The 21,124-nt window shown below is 43.5% G+C and overlaps 1 protein-coding gene across 1 annotated transcript in view; it reads left to right on the top strand.

Moving 5' to 3' along the window:
- fer1l6 (fer-1 like family member 6) overlaps window positions 1-21,124 on the top strand; it is a 210,437-nt gene that overhangs the window by 12,573 nt on the left and 176,740 nt on the right. The window contains exons 3-4 of the mRNA XM_056610925.1: window positions 6,285-6,399; window positions 6,609-6,663. Coding sequence (XP_056466900.1) covers window positions 6,285-6,399; window positions 6,609-6,663 — 170 coding nt within the window. The remainder of the gene's footprint in view (window positions 1-6,284; window positions 6,400-6,608; window positions 6,664-21,124) is intronic.

The raw sequence follows: 21,124 nt of genomic DNA, 5'->3' as shown, positions 1-21,124 counted from the left end.
CAAAATTTCGCCACAAAAACGCTACACTGACTTCTCGCTACTCCTACCACAGTCAAATCCTTTGTATCCACAGGTTCAGGGTAGCGTTTTCAACACATGCTCCGCGTTGTGCCGGCGAAAAGCACATTTCTTGTCGCGTTGTGCCGGCGAAATGCACACTTCTTGGACCCCTGCATAACTGCTTGCAGTTCTAGTTATTATTTGTTAAGTGCATTGCCTACAATTCTATATTTATATATGAAAATGTGGACATTTAGAACATAGTTTCGAGGACTACATTGACCATTTGAATTCACATCTAAAGGAATAGTGTAATAATGTAATGTCTGCCCCCCCCCCCCCCCCCCACACACACACACACACACATACACACACACTTTGTTTTGGTTAGCTGCTTACTGACCTTAAACACACCTACCAATTACAATTATGCTCTTCCAGTAGTACTGTAGCAAAAAGGATAGCTTCCAATGGAAAAATACCACATACCCATGACCACATGTCATTATGTTATCAGAAGAACAGTGGCTGACCTTCGTGATAATTTTGGTCTATATATTCTGCTTGTATTAGAAGTAGGCTTTTATGTATTGCTGACATGTAGGCCCAGGTTATAAACAATGTTGTAAGGCTGTCTAGTCTCATATTCAAAATTCTCACCTTTCAGCTGCCTGTCCAGAGCATGTCCCTGTCTGGCCACTGCTTTCAGCATGCCTGTCAAGTTACTTACTGTTTGAAAAAAACTGCGTATGCTTGCCTGTTGGTCCAGTTTCTTCTGCTTTTTAGGTAACCTCAAATCCTCCATTACTCAACTTTACTTTCTTGGCTCTCACTGAAGAAAGAGCGTGGGGTAACCATGACAACGCAGAAAGTCGCGAGGTGGTTTCAAACTAAATCGCACAAGTGTACAATTAGGAGGGGGGATTCACACACTCAACAAACGGAAATAAATTGAAAATAAATAAGACATAACCAGTGATGTTGATAGGTTTTCAATGTAGTGAGTCCCCGGGACCCACAGGTGGCGAGTTGGGTGGGTCCCTGAGAAATTCAATGGGTCCCGACTCCCCAGTTTAAAAAATGTGTTTCTTTTTTATTATTATTCTATTTCTTAAATTAAATTAATAGTGTTAAACTCCTTGATGGTGGTATGATATGGTTAGAGCTGGAGTACTCAACCGTTCATGTTTAACACTAGAAACGCCGGGCCATTTTTACTTACTCCTAGCGCCGCAAGAGGGGTCAAATGACCCCTAAGTCATTTTAATGAGGCTGTGCATTTGCACATAATGATCACTAGGTGGCGCCAATGAGCTATTACTGCGCGAGCGCCACATTTGTGTGTGTGTGTGTCACAAGTAGATGCGCAGAGGGTTGAAACAGCGCTTGTCCGATCTGCTCACAAGAAGGTTTCTTTGGCCAGTTACTGTGATTAAACACGAGTTGTTTAATGTTCACAATGTATCGTTTTTCATGGGGAAAATGAGATGCGTCCCCGGGACGCATGGATAGTGAGTTTAGCGCGTCCTTTCAGATTTTAATGCGTCAGGGACGCAGGACGCGTACCTAGCAACATCACTGCATAACAAGAGACCGATCCATTGACAGGGTTCATAAAAAGAGAACATATATTTTACATTTTATCCTGCTGAATATTGGGGGGGACAGGTTAGTATTTTCTCAACATTGGGGGGGACACGACCCCCCCAAAGAATGCGTGGTTACGCCCTTGCACCTAGGTCTAGGACATGATCTCGGTGTAGCAAGAGGCCGAGCTTGATCTCATTGGACTCAGCTTAACGTGTAGATGCTAATTAACATGTAATTTGTCAAAAATCTCCATCGGGAAGCAAATCTATAGCTGGTCATTATTGATAAAGGCCTCCAAAATCGACAGCTAATTACTACCCCGAAACATATTCAAATATGATCATGTGTGGCACTGTTGCAATCGTCTCGAAACGTAGATGTCAAAGGACACCTTGTTTGCTCTGTTGCACCACCGGGAACATATTTTCATACTTCTAATGGATTGATTCATATTTTAAGGTTCTCGGAGTGAGACTTTAAGTGGCTGCAGCAGAAGTGTTGAGACGAAAGATGATATCAAGAGATTTATAGAATATTCCCATTCACATTATGATTCTTCGTCGTAACATCCGACCAAACATCCTCTACATTCACAGAGCGAAGATTATGAAAGTCCAGGCTCAGCAAGTGCTCCATCTCGTTGCACCTGCACCCAGCGGCTCGCTTGCAAGATTTTGGCCTGAAGTTCTTCCCAGACCTATACCCTAACAGTCCAATATGCATATCTGAGAATCAGGCCTCTCTTCAATAATGACAAAATGTAATGAGAGAAATACAGATTCACTTTTTGTTATCTCATAAGCGGCGTGGTGCCGGCTCCTTTTGACCTTTTGACCCCAGACTTCAAAGACGTGGCCACAGGCCAGCGGTGTCTACACACATTAAGCCACAAATGTACACCTCCATCCTGCAAAAAATGGGGCCTAGAAACTAACCTCTGTCTTATGTACATTGACTGTACTGTTGGAGGTCACGCCCCTTTTCCAGCCTTTTCGAGATAGCTAGGGATGCTAAAATGTTGACACACATTTCCCGGGGCCCCGAGAACGACATATGCAAGATTTGTAGTTCTAGCCCATAGAGAAATAAAGTTTTCCCAAATGGACTGTCATTTGGACAAAGCCCCTTCAGAAGTGTTGCCTGCGAGACCTAATGGTTCAGAATGTGGTGGAAAAAAAGTTTTTGAGATAGGAAGGTCCTACCGCCCTGAAATTTGAATACCATATTCTAGGGCCTAACTGGGACCCCCGCACCGAAACTTGGCCCGGTCGGACCCTGAGGGCAGGAAGGGCCTGCCCTCGGGGTCTGACCGGGCCAAGTCTCGGGCAGGAAGGGCCCCCCCTTCCTGCCCTCGGGGTCCGACCGGGCCAAGTTTCGGTGCGGAGGTCCCAGTTAGGCCCTAGAATAAGGTATTAAAATTTCAGGGCGGTAGGACCTTCCTATCTCAAAAACTGTTTTTCCACCACATTCTGAACCATTAGGTCTTGCAGGCTACACTTCTGAGGGGCTTTGTCCAAATGACACTCCATTTGGGAAAACTTTTTTTCTCTAAGGGCTAGAACTCCAAATCTCGGATATGTCGTACACGGGGCCCCGGGAAATGTGTGTAAACATTTTAGCATCCCTAGCTATCTCGAAAAGGTCGGCAAAGGGGCGTGACCTCCAACAGTACAGTAAATGTACATAAGACAGAGGTTAGTTTCTAGTCCCCATTTTTTGTGGGATGGAGGTGTACATTTGTGGCTAAAGGTGTGTAGACACAGCTGGTCTGTGGCCACGTTTTTGAAGTCGGGGGTCAAAATGTCAAAAGGAGCCGGCACCACGCCGCTTATGAGATAACAAAAAGTTAATGTGTGTTTCTCTCATAACTTTTTGTCATTATTAAAGAGAGGCCTGATTCTCAGATATGCATGTTGGATGGCTAGGGTGTTGGTCTGGGAAGAACTTCAGGCCAAAATCTTGCAAGCGAGCCGCTGGGTGCAGGTGCAACGAGATGGAGCACTTGCTGAGCCTGGACTTTCATAATCTTCGCTCTGTGAATGTAGAGGATGTTTGGTCGGATGTTACGACGAAGAATCATAATGTGAATGGGAATATTCTATAAATCTCTTGATATCATCTTTCGTCTCAACACTTCTGCTGCAGCCACTTAAAGTCTTACTCCGAGAACCTTAAAATATGAATCAATCCATTAGAAGTATGAAAATATGTTCCCGGTGGTGAAACAGAGCAAACAAGGTGTCCTTTGACATCTACGTTTCGAGACGATTGCAACAGTGCCACACATGATCATATTTGAATATGTTTCGGGGTAGTAATTAGCTGTCGATTTTGGAGGCCTTTATCAATAATGACCAGCTATAGATTTGCTTCCCGATGGAGATTTTTGACAAATTACATGTTAATTAGCATCTACACGTTAAGCTGAGTCCAATGAGATCAAGCTCGGCCTCTTGCTACACCGAGATCATGTCCTAGACCTAGGTGTACCATGTAAAATACATGTTACCATTAGCTAGAGTGCGTTCTTGGTGTCATTGGACTCAGCTCAACGTGTAGATGCTAAATAACATGTCATTTGTGACAAATCTTTATCGGGAAGCAAATCAATAGCTGCTCAGTATTGATTAAGGCCTCCAATTTCGACAGCTAATTACTACCATTAAACATGTTCGAATATGCTCATGTGTGGCACCGTTGCAATCGCCTGGAAGATGTAGATGTTGAAGGACACCTTGTTCGTCCTCTAACGCCACCGGAAAGATATTTACATGCTTCTGATTGACTAATGAATTGATTCAGCTATTCCCCCAGAAGTCTGGGGTCAAAAGGTCAAAAGGAGACGGCGACACCGCGGGGATGGATCCAGATCTCGGGCAACAGCGCAGGGTTGCCAGGTCCTGCAAAAAACGTGCCCCCCACATACCGTTCAAAATCCACCCAAAATGTCCTAGAAGCATCCCAAAAAAAAAGATATTATTGGCCATTTTGGCCAACGTTTTGAAAGTAATAATATTTGAGGGAATATTTTTTTGTTGTTGTTTTAGCAGCGAAATGCACCGTGTGCGTGTGTGCGTGTGTCTGTGTCTGTGTCTGTGTGTCTGTGCGTGCGTGTGTGTGCTTGTGTGCATGTGCGTGCGTGCGTGTGTGTGTATAACACGCTATTTTATGTTGAAATGCGACGTAATCCAGTGTTCACGAAACGTACACTGTCAACGTAGGTATGTTTTTGGCGACTGGGTTGGCTCTCAGATATACGTGTTTCTAACAAGATGATATCATTAAAAGTTACATAAAGTAACAGTTTAATAACACAAACGCAGGAAGCACGTGAGCTGCTAGTTTAGCGAAAGCAACCTGACGTCGTTGAAACATGCGAGCGAGCCGATCAACTCCTAATAACTATAAAACTAAAGATCAGACACAATCACTGACTGAAGATTATGCAATTAAAAAGTATATTTCTCGCTAGAAATGTTATGAGAAACATGTTTAACGGTGAATCGGTCCTAAAATATTGCATTTCCCATTCAGATAATAAAGATTAATAAAGATCATACACATTCACTGACTGAAGATTATGTAAGGAAAATGTACATTTCTCGCTAGAAATGTCATTAGAAACGCGTTTAATGGTGTATCTGTCCTAAAATATTGCATTTCCCATTCAGATAATAAAGATTAATATAAGCTACGCCGTGTTCCGGAGCCGCGGGGGATTCTGGGAATTGGGGTTCTCAGTTGACAAATGGGGCTTTTGTTAACTTGTTTTGTTGTTAGGATTAAGTGGGGTTAATGGGTTCGGGATGTTATGTGGTTGTGTGTTGTTCTATTAACATTGTCCGTGTGTTCATTATTGTCGACACCGTCACCGAGAGTGACGTGACCATCGTTTCGCGCAGCTGTTCCGTGTTGAAGTCTCGTTCAATAAAAACCAACTCTCGTTGTCGAGCGTTCAATAAAAACCAACTCTCGTTGTCGAGCGTGCCCCCCCCCTACAAACGTGTCTCCCCCCCCCTCAACAAACGTGTCCCCCCCCCCCCTTCAACTAACGTGTCGTCGTCGTCCCCCCCCCTTCAACAAACGTGTCTTCCCCCCCCCCCCCCCTCCCCGGTCAACAACAGTCTCCCCCCCCCCCCCCCCTAAACAATCGTGTCCACAATTTGCCGCGAAAGCCGTGAAACCCAAACCCCGAAACCCGCCTCCACAGCGGCACACGTGGATACTCTAGGTATAACACGCTATTTTTTACGTTGAAATGCTACGTATCCAGTGTTCATGGAAACGTACACCACTGACGTTTTTTCTTGGCGACTGGGTTGAGATGAGATATACTTGGTATAGAAATATATGTATAGAGCTGTAGGTGAGATATACTAGTTATAGAGATACATGTATATAGCTGTAGGTGAGATATACTAGGGGTTATAGAGATATAGAGCTGTAGGTGAGCTATACTGGGGGATATAGAGATATATGTAAAGAGCTGTAGGTGAGATATACTGGGTATGGAGATATATGTATAGAGCTGTAGCGGAGATATATACTGGGGGTTATAGAGATGTGTGTATAGAGATGTAGGTGTGATATACTGGGATTAGGGATAGATGTATAGAGCTGTAGGGGAGATAAACTGGGGGCTATAGAGATATATGTATACTTTGCGTTGTTGATGAGTGTGTATGTGTGTGTAGATGTAGAAACAGCCTCCAGTTCTTCAGCTCCTTTTGAGGAGGAGGGGAGGACAAAGGAGGAGGTGCCAGGCGTCTCCCCCAATCCTCCTCCCCCACACCCACCCTCCACCAAGAGGTGTGTGTGTGTCTGTTTGACTCTATAGATGTTTGATTCCTTCATTTGCTTTCACAAAATACCAGCTCCTGATCATTTACCTTTTCCTTAATCTTCTCCTCTCAACACCCGAGTCTCCTCTCTCCGCCCCTCTCCTTTCCTCTCTTCTCCTCCTCTCCTCTTCTCCTCCTCTCCCCCCCTCCTCTCCTCCTTCCCTCCTTCTCCCCCAGGTGTCCTCTGAACACTCAAATCCAGAAAGAAGACAGCAAGCCGCAGAGCTTCCAGGTAAACCTTACCGGTCAATGAATCCCATTATAGTTTTTTTCAATTGCTTGAACACATTTTGCAAAACTTGGCTCATTGGGTCAAAACTCAACACACAAGCAAATAAGACACAACACTGAGAAATATACCATTCACATCTATGTCAAATTGAAACTCTTCTATCGAAACAACAATCCTTTGTCAAAATGTCACTCTGATGACAAAATGATACACACTTGCATCATATGAATACACTTTCAGATCAAGAAGCAATACAGTAGCCTACTTTATGTTAAACACTGCAGTCTTTCATATTCACTGTTTCTATTCCATTCCACAGAAGGCACATTTTCACAACAACCAAAAAATCAAATACGCAATACATGCAAAACATTGCAGAACGGTACTTTACAGTGCAGTAAATTCGGTTCAAGCAAAAATAAAAAATAAATGAATCAAAAAACACTACAGTACTGTAAACACAGAAAAACATGGCAATTGTGCGTGGGTAGGCTTATGGATCCTCGCCTTGTGTGCCGAATCCATCCATGGATTGACCTTACATGTATATAACCGTTGGCGGTCATCAGTGTTGGGCAAGTTACTTACAAAATGTAATATATTTCATATTACTAGTTACTTGCATTTGAAAGTAATAAGTTTCTTTACAATATTACCTTCTGTGTAGAGTAATAAGTAATAAGTTACTTATTACTTTCACCAAAATAAACATTCAGGACAAGGCGGAGGGGGGGGGGGGGGGGGCAAACATTAGTCTAATGAGGTCTATATTGCATCTGCATGTAGTGTGTACCATGAATAGCTGAATTACAATAATGTTATGATATAGAATAATTAAACAACCAAAACCTTTACACGACATGACACAAACTATTTTTCTATGCCTCATTTATTAGCTCCTTAGTTAAAGTGCAGCCACACAAACATTTAACAAAAAAAGTTGCATTTCCATGAAATCAAACATGTTAATAATTTATACTATTTCAATAATAAAATAAAAGTGAACTTCAAGAATGACGTCTAACAGCCACCAGACAGGGCATGTTTTGTCATTAAGTATTTTAGAACCTGAGCATATATCCTGCCCTGAAATAGCAGTAAATAGCAGTAATAAAAAAGAGCATGAGAACAGCATAAATAATGAAACACATTCAACATTTCAGTCCCACAGAGACTTTACAAGGAACTTATGCTTAGAGCCTATTAATGTTTTGGTTAGGACCAAACAAAAAAGTCTTAATAGACAAAATATACAGCCAAACAAGGGCTGGAGTCTGTGTGGCTCGGATTGTAACCAAGCCCCCAGGAACACTGCATACTTCCGCAATCCACCAGTGCTCAGCGGCCAAGCCTGGTATTGCAGCTGTTTAAGCGGGCTGTGGACGGGTCCCTCAAATCATGGGACCCAGAAGTAGATATCTCCGTTCACTCCAATACAAGTGGGGAACAGGAATGTGTCTCCGCAAAAAATGTCTGGATATCAATCAAAGGCTAATAATTACCTTCATGCCATGTCCTCAAAACGCCACCTCAAGCGTTTTATTAGCCCTTATCTCGCTGGGGAAGAGGGGTGTGCAGCTGAAAGGAGTCGTAGTGAAACAAATGGCATCCGAGAGGGCCTAGTTCAGTGCTCCGTTAACGTGTCAGATTTTTGGACTGGTTCATCTGCTGCTCAATAACTCTCACGGTCCTCTGCTTGCGATCATTGTGATTCATCATGTATTGATCCATTTATTCAAAAGATCCAAAGACAAAGAACAGGTGCATTACAGTATCATTTTATATTGTTGTTGGACCGGAGTGGGGGGATGGGCACGCATGTGTTCTATATTTCTGCATCCAGTACGTCACGGACTAGGCCACGTGTCTTGGCCCCATAACGCGGAAGCAAATCGCTCCTGTATGTTACCCTGCGCCACTGAGCAGTTTGTATAGGAATGAATGGGCGGCCACTTTCCAGTCCGTGGTCCATCCTTTATTATGTCCATGATTGTAACGCGTTACCGGACTCAGTAACTGTAATAATATTACTGAAATATAGTTAGTAACGCGTTATATTACTCCGTTACTGACTAAATGTAATATATTACGGTAACGCGTTACTTTTGTAACGCGTTACGCCCAACACTGGCGGTCATATACATGCCATCTTCAAGCCGAAAAAGCCTTCTATAGCATTTAGAAATGGCGAGTATACGATTTCAAATTGTTTATGGTTGGTGTACCAGTCCCGGACCAAAACAGCCCGATGGAAACGAACATTATCCCAACAAACCTTGGCAACTCTGATCCGTCCAGTTCAGCTGCATCATGAAGTGCATATAGAAATGTGATGATATGTTGGGTATTGTAGTGACCAATTTTTGCATGATGTTGCAGTTACCCTAGAAGGCTTATGGCGGCACACAACGATATATTTCCCCCGCGCTGCCCCGGGACGTGCACAATTGCCTTTTGGCCTTTTTGTTGCTGGCTGAAGCATTTTCAATTACCCAATGTGTTTTGAATTTTGAATAGATGTGTTTTCCCATTGGTAGGCCTACACTGAGATTTCATTTTTGAACTAATTGTCTTATATATGAAATAGTCAACCCGGTATCACGCAATTGCGTGCTCATACGCACGAACGTTAATCTATTGAAGCGTGTTCCAGAGTACGATAGTCCGACTTTTTGCGTGCTACACAGAACGAAATGTAAACCAATGCTTTCTGAATGAGAGTGTTGTCAGACAATGAACGTGCTCCACAAAACGTTACGAGAGAGAGAGAAAGAGGGAGGGACAGAGAGAGAGAGAGAGAGCGAGAGAGAGGCTTCAGAAAGGGTGTGCGCAGATAGTACAGTGCACCCTAGTTATGTTTATGCCAAAACCACAAATGCTATATGTATATATATATATATTGCCTAATTATATATATTGCCTATATATATGTATAGGCTATATATATAATTAGGCTATAATTATATTATTTAGCGTGTAATGAGACAATCTATAGCCAAATTGTCGAAGATGCCCGAGAATCTCCGGGGATATCAGCATGGGAAATCGGCGAATCAGACCCATGAACCTATAAAGAAAGACGTCATCTCAAGCGGGAGAGAACGTTTGCGGTGCTGGTTTGTGTCACGTAAGTACAGTGCCGTGTTCCAATACCCGTACTGTCCGTACTTACTAGCCAAAATTTGAGTACGCAGTACGTTCCAATTCAGATCCGGCGAAAAGAAGTATACTTCAAGGACCCGGATGCCGTACTCAAAACGGGCTAATCGTGAAGGGTGGATCGAAGGACACTCCCCGTACTCAACGGCAGCCATCTTAGCTATGTAGCGAAAGAGGCGGAGCCAGGCTGAGCCAAAGTCGGCGCATTTCCCACATAGTCTGCATTAATATAGTCATTTTGTAGTTTTTATAGCTTTTTATAGCTGCTAGGCGTAAAGAGTTCACCGTTCAAAGCGGGATGTTTATTGCGGGGGAGGAGCCACGGCAGCAAACGTGATCGTAATTTCCGGTTAGTGCACCACGGAGTACTCGATTTGGAACAGCACTCACATCTGAAAAATGTACGTAGTAGACAGTGCGGATAGTATACTTCCTTTAAGTATACTCATGGAAGTACGGGTATGGTCTCACGAAAATACGTGACACTGTCACGTTATTTAATCTATTGAAACGTGATCAGGGACACGTAGGCCTATTTTCTAAATTTTGTATTTCAAATGGAAGTAGGCTATTTGTCGTGTAACTAAGGTTCTGTCCGGGAGCGTTTTCCCTAATGTCCCTTATGGAGCTCCGTACAGATCATTCATTGTTGAAAATTGTCTGTGATAACTAACAAATGACAGCTTTTGGCCACCCGTTTCTACTTAAAATAGTCTGTGATAACTAACAATACGACAGCTTTTGGCCACCTGTTTCTACTTTCACCTTTGATACTGAGAAATTGTGACAATACACGGATATATTAAATGCAGGTGCGCTGCTCTGTAGGCAAACCGCGAAGGAAAAAAGGGTAGCTGCTTCATCTGTTCTTTTTAGAATTGTATGTCTTGATGTTTATTTTATCTAGCCATCTATTCTCTTGTTTTTGGCTATGTGAATGAACGTCCGCGTCGATGCCTCGATCGCAAGTCCAGTGTCGCGAGCGGACGTTGCCATGACATCTAGAAATCATACCGTATTTAATGGGTTGTAGTGAGTGTAACATAATTCACCTACAGTATTTTGTTAAGTGTTGTCCTTTCAATTGTTTTAGGCATGTCGTTTACTATCTTGGTGGTTCAGGGATCACTGTCCCTTTTAAGGATTACGAGCGTCTCATGACGTCAGAGCCCATGCGGGATTTGTTTACCTTCAGCACGTTTTGATTTCCTGTTTCTCTCTTACTAAATAAACGAGTCACACAACTGTGTGCTCAACGTGCGAAATTGTATCTCTCACTTATGGCAATTTCCACAGGGTTATCATTAATATTGATGTGTAGGGGTTGTTTATAACTCGTGAATAATATTGTTTAGACCACGGTCTGGGGGAATACTCTGATTCTGATTGGCTGCAGTGCATGCATTAGACTTTAGACTTCAGACTTTATTGTCCCCAAGGGGACAATAGTTCCAGTCAGTGTTTAGATTCTCTGCCCGAGCCCGACGCGGGCCGGGTCGGGCCGATATTTCCGACCACTGCGTCGCCCTGGATTCCCTCGATAAAAAGCCAACGGGTTTTGCCATTGGATTTTGGATTATTGCTGAAACATTTGCATCTTTGAAGCACCTCCTCAAAAACTGAAAATAAATAAATATATAAAAATAACCGTGCTCCAAAGAACGAAATGTAAACCAATGCATTCTGAATGGGAGTGTTTCTCTGATTTTTCCATGCTACACAGAACGAAATGTAAACCCATGCAAATAAAGACTTCATGGTCATAATAATTTAAATATCATTAATATCCTGAGTGTGTAGGGTGGTATTCAATTTCTTTCAACGGGGCTGCATCCAGTCACTTGACCGTTATGGTTGCTATGGTGGTTGCTATCGACCGCCCCCTCTAATCCTTACATGGCTCTAAAAACCACGCGGCAAAGGAGCTGCCGTCCATTGTGTTGTTTTTGTCGTAAGCTAGGGTCCGATGGTTAGAGAAAAGGCAGATATTCCAAGGTATCCTTAAAAGGCAGCTTGGATGTTTTTATTTTCTGCAGTTTAGACTTCTACTATAACCTATTTTGGAAAGCAAAACACCAAGCTCATTGATTTAACGAGGCAGGGTTATTTGAAACAATTGATTAAATAAATATTTGTGAGATGTCATTACTTCTCCTGAGTTTGCTTCCTATTTATGTCGAGTATACACCCCTACTGTCCACAAGCATCCCCCCCCCCTCCCCATATGGATTTGGAGAATTGTTGCCACGTCCCAGTGGTGGAGGTATAATATATATGAAAGAGGGCATTCAATTATACTATAATGATCAATTAGGAGGCCGAAGCCCTAAAGGAAATTATGCAATAGGTGACTGAGGGTCAACATTTGAGAACCCCTTTTATCAAAGGGGGTCTCAAAGGACTCATACGCATCAACCTGTGGCTCCAGCCCTACAGGAAATGACTCAGCAAGGGCTCCATCTCGTTGCACCTGCACCCATCGGCTCGCTTGTAAGATTTTGGCCTGAAGTTCTTCCCAGACCTACACCCTAGCCATCCAACATGCATATCTGAGAATCAGGCCTCTCTTTTATAATGACAAAAAGTTCTGAGAGAAATACACATGAACTTTTGTTATCTCATAAGCGGCGTGGTGCCGGCTCCTTTTGACCTTTTGACCCCAGACTTCTGGGGGAATAGCTGAATCAATTCATTAGTCAATCAGAAGTATGTAAATATCTTCCCGGTGGCGTAAGAGGGCGAACAAGGTGTCCTTCAACATCTACGCTTCCAGGCGATTGCAACGGTGCCACACATGAGCATATTCGAACATGTTTGATGGTAGTAATTAGATGTCGAAATTGGAGGCCTTAATCAATAATGAGCAGCTATTGATTTGCTTCCCGATAGAAATTTGCGACAAATTACATGTTATTTAGCATCTACACGTTGAGCTGAGTCCAATGACACCAAGCATGCGGGTGGTAACATGTATTTTACATGGTACACCTAGGTAGGACATGATCTCGGTGTAGCAAGAGGGCGAGCTTGATCTCATTGGACTCAGCTTAACGTGTAGATGCTAAATAACATGTAATTTGTCAGAAATCTCCATCGGGAAGCAAATCTATAGCTGGTCATTATTGATAAAGGCCTCCAAAATCGACAGCTAATTACTACCCCGAAACATATTCAAATATGATTATGTGTGGCACTGTTGCAATCACCTCGAAACGTAGATGTCAAAGCACACCTTGTTTGCCCCGTTACGCCACCGGGAAGATATTTTCATACTTCTAATGGATTGATTCATATTTTAAGGTTCTCGGAGTGAGACTTTAAGCGGCTGCAGCAGAAGTGTTGAGACGAAAGATGATATCAAGACATTTATAGAATATTCCCATTCACATTATGATTCTTCGTCATAACATCCGACCAAACATGAGGGGCTTTGTCCAAATGACAGTCCATTTGGGAAAACTTTGTTTCTCTAAGGGCTAGAATTCCAAATCTCGGATACGTCGTTCTCGGGGCCCCGGGAAATGTGTGTAAACATTTAAGTATCCCTGGCTATCTCGAAAAGGCCGGAAAAGGGGCGTGACCTCCAACAGTACAGTAAATGTAGATAAAACAGAGGGTAGTTTCTAGTCCCCATTTTTTGTGGGATGGAGGTGTACATTTGTGGCTTAAGGTGTGTAGACACAGCTGGCCGGTGGCCACGTTTTTGAAGTCTGGGGTCAAAAGGAGCCAGCACCACGCCGCTTATGAGATAACAAAAAGTTCATGTGTATTTCTCTCATAACTTTTTGTCCTTATTAAAGAGAGGCCTGATTCTCAGATATGCATGTTGGATGGCTAGGGTGTAGGTCTGGGAAGAACTTCAGGCCAAAATCTTGCAAGCGAGCCGCTGGGTGCAGGTGCAACGAGATGGAGCACTTGCTGAGTCATTTCCTGTAGGGCTGGAGCCACAAGTTGAAGCGTATGCATCCTTTGAGACCCCCTTTGGTAAAAGGGGGTCTCAAATGTTGACCCTCAGTCATCTATTGCATCACTTCCTTTAGGGCTTTGGCCTCCTAATTGATCATTATAGTATAATTGAATGCCCTCTTTCATATATATGATACCTCCACCACTGGGACGTGGCAACAATTCTCCAATTCTCTTTATTTGCATGGGTTTACATTTCTTTCTGTGTAGCATGGAAAAATCAGAGAAACACTCCCATTCAGAATGCATTGGTTTACATTTCGTTCATTGGAGCATGGTTATTTTTATATATTTATTTATTTTCAGTTTTTGAGGATGTGATTCAAAGATGCAAATGTTTCAGCAATAATCCAAAATCCAATGGCAAAACCCGTTGGCTTTTTATCAAGGGAATCCAGGGCGACGCAGTGGTGGGAAATATCGGCCCGACCCGGCCCGCGTCGGGCTCGGGCAGAGAATCTAAACACTGACTGGAACTATTGTCCCCTTGGGGACAATAAAGTCTGAAGTCTAAAGTCTAATGCACGCACTGCAGCCAATCAGAATCAGAGTATTCCCCCAGACCGTGGTCTAAACAATATTATTCACGAGTTATAAACAACCCCTACACATCAATATTAATGATAACCCTGTGGAAATTGCCATAAGTGAGAGATACAATTTCGCACGTTGAGCACACAGTTGTGTGACTCGTTTATTTAGTAAGAGAGAAAAAGGAAATCAAAACGTGCTGAAGGTAAACAAATCCCGCATGGGCTCTGACGTCATGAGACGCTCGTAATCCTTAAAAGGGACAGCGATCCCTGAACCACCAAGATAGTAAACGACATGCCTAACACAATTGAAAGAACAACACATAACAAAATACTGTATGTGAATTATGTTACACTCACTACAACCCATTAAATACGGTATGATTTCTAGATGTCATGGCAACGTCCGCTCGCGACACTGGACTTGCGAACGAGGCATCGACGCGGACGTTCATTCACATAGCCAAAAACAAGAGAATAGATGGCTAGATAAAATAAACATCAAGACATACAATTCTAAAAAGAACAGATGAAGCAGCTACCCTATTTTCCTTCGCGGTTTGCCTACAGAGCAGCGCATCTGCATTTAATATATTTGTGTATTGTCACAATTTCTCAGTATCAAAGGTGAAAGTAGAAACGGGTGGCCAAAAGCTGTCGTATTGTTAGTTATCACAGACAATTTTAAGTAGAAACGGGTGGCCAAAAGCTGTCATTTGTTAGTTATCACAGACAATTTTCAACAATGAATGATCTGTACGGAGCTCCATAAGGGACATTCGGGAGAACGCTCCCGGACAGAACCTTAGTTTGGAAGTCATGCTTAGTGACACGACAAATAGCCTACTTCCAATTGAAATACAAAATTTAGACAATAGGCCTACGTGTCCCTGATCACGTTTCAATAGATTAAATAACGTGACAGTGTCACGTGTTTTCGTGAGACCATACCCGTACTTCCATGAGTATACTTAAAGGAAGTATACTATCCGCACTGTCTACTACGTACATTTTTCAGATGCGAGTGCTGTTCCAAATCGAGTACTCCGTGGAGCATTAACCGGAAATTACGATTTGCCGCCGTGGCTCCTCCCCGCAATAAACATCCCGCTTTGAACGGTGAACTCTTTACGCCTAGCAGCTATAAAAAGCTATAAAAACTATAAAGACTACAAAAGGACTATATTAATGCAGACTATGTGGGAAATGCGCCGACTTTGGCTCAGCCTGGCTCCGCCTCTTTCGCTATGTAGCTAAGATGGCTGCCGTTGAGTACGGGGAGTGTCCTTCGATCCACACTTCACGATTAGCCCGTTTTGAGTACGGCATCCGGGTCCTTGAAGTATACTTCTTTTCGCCGGATCTGAATTGGAACATACTGCGTGCTCAAATTTTGGCTACTAAGTACGGACAGTACGGGTATTGGAACACGGCACTGTACTTACGTGACACAAACCAGCACCGCAAACGTTCTCTCCCGCTTGAGATGACGTCTTTCTTTATAGGTTCATGGGTCTGATTCGCCGATTTCCCATGCTGATATCCCCGGAGATTCTCGGGCATCTTCGACAATTTGGCTATAGATTGTCTCATTACACGCTAAATAATATAATTATAGCCTAATTATATATATAGCCTAAACATATATGTCTGTCCCTCCCTCTCTCTATTTCTCTCTCTCTCGTACCGTTTTGTGGAGCACGTTCATTGTCTGCAACACTCCCATTCAGAAAGCATTGGTTTACATTTCGTTCTGTGTAGCACGCAAAAAGTCGGACTATCGTACTCTGGAACACGCTTCAATAGATTAACGTTTGTGCGCATGAGCACGCAATCGCGTAATACCGGGTTGGTGTGCGCGAGAATGGCAGTGTGCGTATGCGTGTGTGAGTGACGTCAGCGAGTGAGTGGATGAGCGAGGAGAGCAAGCGGTAGCGTGTGTGTCCAGTGAAGAAGCGAAGGAGTCCGGTAGAATAAAGTACCCATCCTGTCAATAATCGATGGCCGCTTAATTCCGACCTATAAGCAGACAAACTGCCGGTCAAATCACACAAAACAATAGAGACAGGGTCACACAGGCAATTTTTTTTCGCGCTTGGCCCACTCTGGATAAATGTCGATCATATCGCATATGAGGACTTCGACGGCTGTGGAGAAATGCAATCCTCCGTAGCCATGGAGAGCTGTCATCACAGAGAGGGCATCTCGTCGCATACTTACGGCATCGATAGGAGGGGGTGAAGTCAGCAGACTATTATTTAGACAAATTATTAGCAAATTTCAATCGGACAATTTGACCGGAGAGTTAGAAAGGGCATATCGCGCTTCTGCCTTCTCACACTGCGAGACAGGTTTGTGGCTTTGAGTGTCGCGATTTCGGTTTCGATACGCGTATCGTTACAGCCCTACTGTACACCTATAGTTGGTACTGCAACATTGTTCTGACAATATACCAATGTAACAAGGGGAACAAACTATCTTTCTCCTGACCAGAAATAAAAAGTAGGTGAGTCTGCCGGGTCCTCTAACTACGCTGCTCTAACCTGAACTAAAAATGTGAAAACAACCATCACCAACCACCAACCCATAAATGATGAGGAAAAGCAATAATGTTCCCACATGGGAAATTCAGACAGTATAATCAATAAACTCTACACATAAGACGCAAAGTGCCGGCGTGGCACAGCGTGAAACAGCCTAGCGTTGCGACACGGAAGCGGGATGCGTGCGGGATCATCCGTCATTGAGAACAAATAGTTACAAACTACTTGTCGTTCGCCAATGTCGCAACACATTGACACAACTAGAAAAAGGTAAACAAACATGGTTAACAGGTGTAACAATTATTTTTTTGTTTTTTAAACCACCTTAACACACAATATATTTACAATGATGCAAACATATATGCCCGAGACAGGGAATCTGAAACCACATTATCGCGACGCGCCCTCCAATGTGCCTAATCTCGAGGTTGTGCCCCTGTAAAAACAAAGAGTAAGAGCACAAAGAAAGGAAGAATCAAATCGTCACCTGGTGATTCGGACAAACCAGACAACAATGAATTAAGGACGCTGAGGACCAGAAAATTACTTTCTCCCTTCAACAACTCCAACAGTTGAAACACGACCCTCGTCTTTCAACGGAGAAGCGACCACCAGCGAAGCCGTAACTTCAGCACCGTCTCCACTGGTGCTGAAGTAAAGCAGTGCGGTGATCCTAATTCGTGAGCTGCTGAGATTTTCGCATGATCACTGTTCGACTTTAGACGATTTATGTGACATAAAGCATTCTTTCTCCTGCGATCAGGTTTAGAGAGAAGGTAGTTGAGGTAATTTACACGTGATAAGGACGTGATATGTGATAAGGACTGCTGTAACGGGCCTGCAAAGCTGAGCCCATCAAAGGTATCAGCACAAGCACTTGATCACCAGCTTCGAGAGCACGGAGACAGACTTCCACTCCGATCTCTTCATTTGCTTTTGACAGATACCCAGGTTTTCTCTGGCCAACTGGCATGCACGACCGAGCCGAGAGCGCATTTTAGAATTTTACAACAGTCCGCGAACAGTGTGGCCGAAAACAAGCCACAATAACCACAATTGGGCCATGATAACAAAAAAAAAAAAAAAAAAAACGGGCAAGGCTACACATGCAGTAACCACTGGTTTCCAGATTCTGTTCGAGGTAACTGACCGACCCAGTACAGAATAACGTGTTCGAAGGGCTCAGATGCAACAGGAATAGGCTGCAATGGCGCGGGTGGAATCACCTGATTAGGTTTACCTGTTATCTGACACAAATGGCAAATTAACTACATCTGGTTTGAGCTAAACTCAAAACTTCATCACGGAAAGATACAGGGATAACGATCTGAAATAAAATTCTCCACTCATCTTGGGCTGAGGCCGTAAGAGGCCTCCACTTGCGTATTAAGACACCATCTCGCGAAAAATAGCCATGAGGCGAAATTACCTCGTCGGACTTAACTTCAGAGAAGGGCGTCGACAGCGAGGGGTCATTTTTCTGTTCCTTGCTAAGCAGATCTCTACTCATAGACAGTTTAGGAACAGCAGAAGGAGACGACAGTAACTCAGAATTCTGAGTGGAACAACTGAGTAACAAAACTAGAGGTGAAAACCTCAGGAAAATTAACTGACAGGTCATCAGAGGTTAATGCTTTCAGGGAATAATGAGATACAATAGGGCCAGGTAAGACTTTGCCACCGCACAGATCGTTACCAAGTAGCATGGCTACATTTGCAATAGGCAAAGGAGGGCGTATACCCACGGCAACGTTGCCAGTAACTAAATCAGAAATAAGGGATATCTCATGCAAAGGGACATTAACGAAACCCATTTCAAACCCATTGTCACAGCCCGAAAGGATGCGGCACAAATGAGCGGGTCAGAGCATGGTTCACCATGAACAAGTATCGGTTTATTCAGATTCACAGAACAAAGGATTAACAAAAACTCACATGCGCAAAACGTCTGCACCAAATGAAAACAGACCGAATACGAGTACAACCAATGCGCTACGGCAGTGGAGGCTTCTATAATGGTACGAACACACCAAACGCGTAACCCGCGTAAGATTTACGCGCGTAACGCAGCTAAAATGTTGCTTGACCATTTTGTGTCAAAAATGGTCCTACGCGCCTACGCTCCTACGCACCTAGATGAGTCCATGTCCATGCAAGTGAACGGAGCGTTCCCTCTTCGTCATAACTATCAAACCAAACATCCTTCACATTCACAGAGCGAACATTACGAAAGTAAAATGCACATTTCTCGCTAAAAATGTTTCAATAAACGCATTTAATGGCGTAACTATGTTACTATTTCCACCCAGAATAAAGAAAGTTGTCGGCCGTGGCTGCGCTGGAGTCCGAGGTAGGAAACCGAAACGCAGCCGTGTTTGGGTGATAGAGTTTAGATCGGGTTAGATTAAATAATCTCGGATATAAATAACAATAATCGGGTTAAATAACTTCACATGGTGTGTCTGGTGTGTTTCCAGCATTCCTTGTGTTGATCAGCAGATATATAGTCCGCCAAGACGTTGAGGTTGCTTAGCAACCAGAGACTCTGTCCATGCAAGTGAACGGAGCGTTCCCTCTTCGTCATAACTATCAAACCAAACATCCTTCACATTCACCGAGCGAACATTATGAAAGTAAAATGCACATTTCTCGCTAAAAATGTTTCCATAAACGCATTTAATGGCGTAACTATGTTACTATTTCCACACAGAATAAAGAAAGATGTCGGCCGTATGCTTCTGTCCAAGCTCACTACTCTCTGCCAGTGACGTCGGGTCAAGCTCAACGCTGATTGGGCAACGCGGCTAATCGTCATGCGTAGGAGCGTAAAAAGTTCAATTTTTGGAACTCCGCGCGTAGGTGCGTTAGGTGCGTATATATACGCAGCTCATACGCGGCTAACGCGGCTAAAATGTTGCTTTAGCGCATGTAACGCATCTACGCAGCTCATACGCGCGTAAACCAATGGTTCCCTATGGAAAAATTGCCGATTTTATACGCGTCGTACGCGGGTAACGCGGTTGGTGTGGCCGTACCATAAGACTACAGGTGAAGCAGTGCTTCACCAAAAAATTTTTAAAAAATAAATAAACCAAAAATCGTACAATCTTTGAAACAGAAATACAGTCACTAAGACGAGCTGTGTTCCTGAAATCAATTCTGAGAGTCACAACAGCGCCACCCGCGGTGGAACAGATCATTTCAGTGAAGCAGACTTTCCTTTGCTTCACCACTATTTCCTAGCCTGGTTCTACCAGACTCTCGTACTTCACTTCATTTCATTTCATTTGTACAGAGAGTCTGGACCTAATCAATTGACAAACGTTAACTCACTTGAAGGCGGGTGTCTGTTGAAGTTTAACATGATTGGATCTGCCCAGTGCCACTCTGGATCTGCCATAACCAATCGCTAACGTTTGGTTGTGACGTATGTCATGCGCCGGGAATCACGCGCAGGTTGTACACAAACCAAACACCTTGCGCGTCTGCACGAAAATGTCTGTCAACGACAGCTGCAGGTTTTGTTCTTCGAATTTAATTTATCAGGGAAAAATTGCACATTGTAAATCAACTACCGACCTACAACAACAACTCAAACTGGCGTACGACTTCATCGTCATTGTTCTCAGACACGCCCTCTGTTCGCTGATTGGTGGCCGCTGTGGCGGCACCAGAAAACCAAATTACATACAGCAGGTCCAGACCTAGTACTGAAGGGAAATTCAAATTGAGCGGAAGTACTTAGGCGGGCGGAGCCAGGCTAACTATTTCCATTGGCTTCAATGTAAATCGAGTGAACCCCAGGCAGCTCGTGGTTTTTTTCAGTTTCAATTGATCCTTATGGCAGATAAGTCCCACCCGTGAAGCAGTGACCGATACGGTAGAATTTTGCACTTCCGTCACTTGAACATGATTGACACAACACTCTGGCCAGTCACCGCCTTCATTGGGCAGCTATCGTGAACTGACTTTGAAAGTGACGATTGACGAACACATAGGCCTACGTAATTTATTGAACATTAATTTAATAAGATACACTTTTTTAGTTAGTGTTGTTTAGGGGTAGGTTTTTTTGCTAGTAGTCGCTAGCTCACGTGCAAGATGGATTGGACTAACGGTGATGATGGGGGGATAAACACTGTTGACTGCATTTTACAGGATTCTTTTCAGTCATTTTCATATGAGGACAAATTACGAGTGAAAGCAGAGGGTAGACCAAAACCTCCTGTGAAAACAACACAGCTCGTTGGTGCTACGTTA

This window comes from Gadus chalcogrammus, chromosome 16, assembly GCF_026213295.1.
Source record: "Gadus chalcogrammus isolate NIFS_2021 chromosome 16, NIFS_Gcha_1.0, whole genome shotgun sequence".
Lineage (NCBI taxonomy): Eukaryota > Metazoa > Chordata > Actinopteri > Gadiformes > Gadidae > Gadus > Gadus chalcogrammus.
This window is presented reverse-complemented; position numbering and strand designations above follow the sequence as displayed.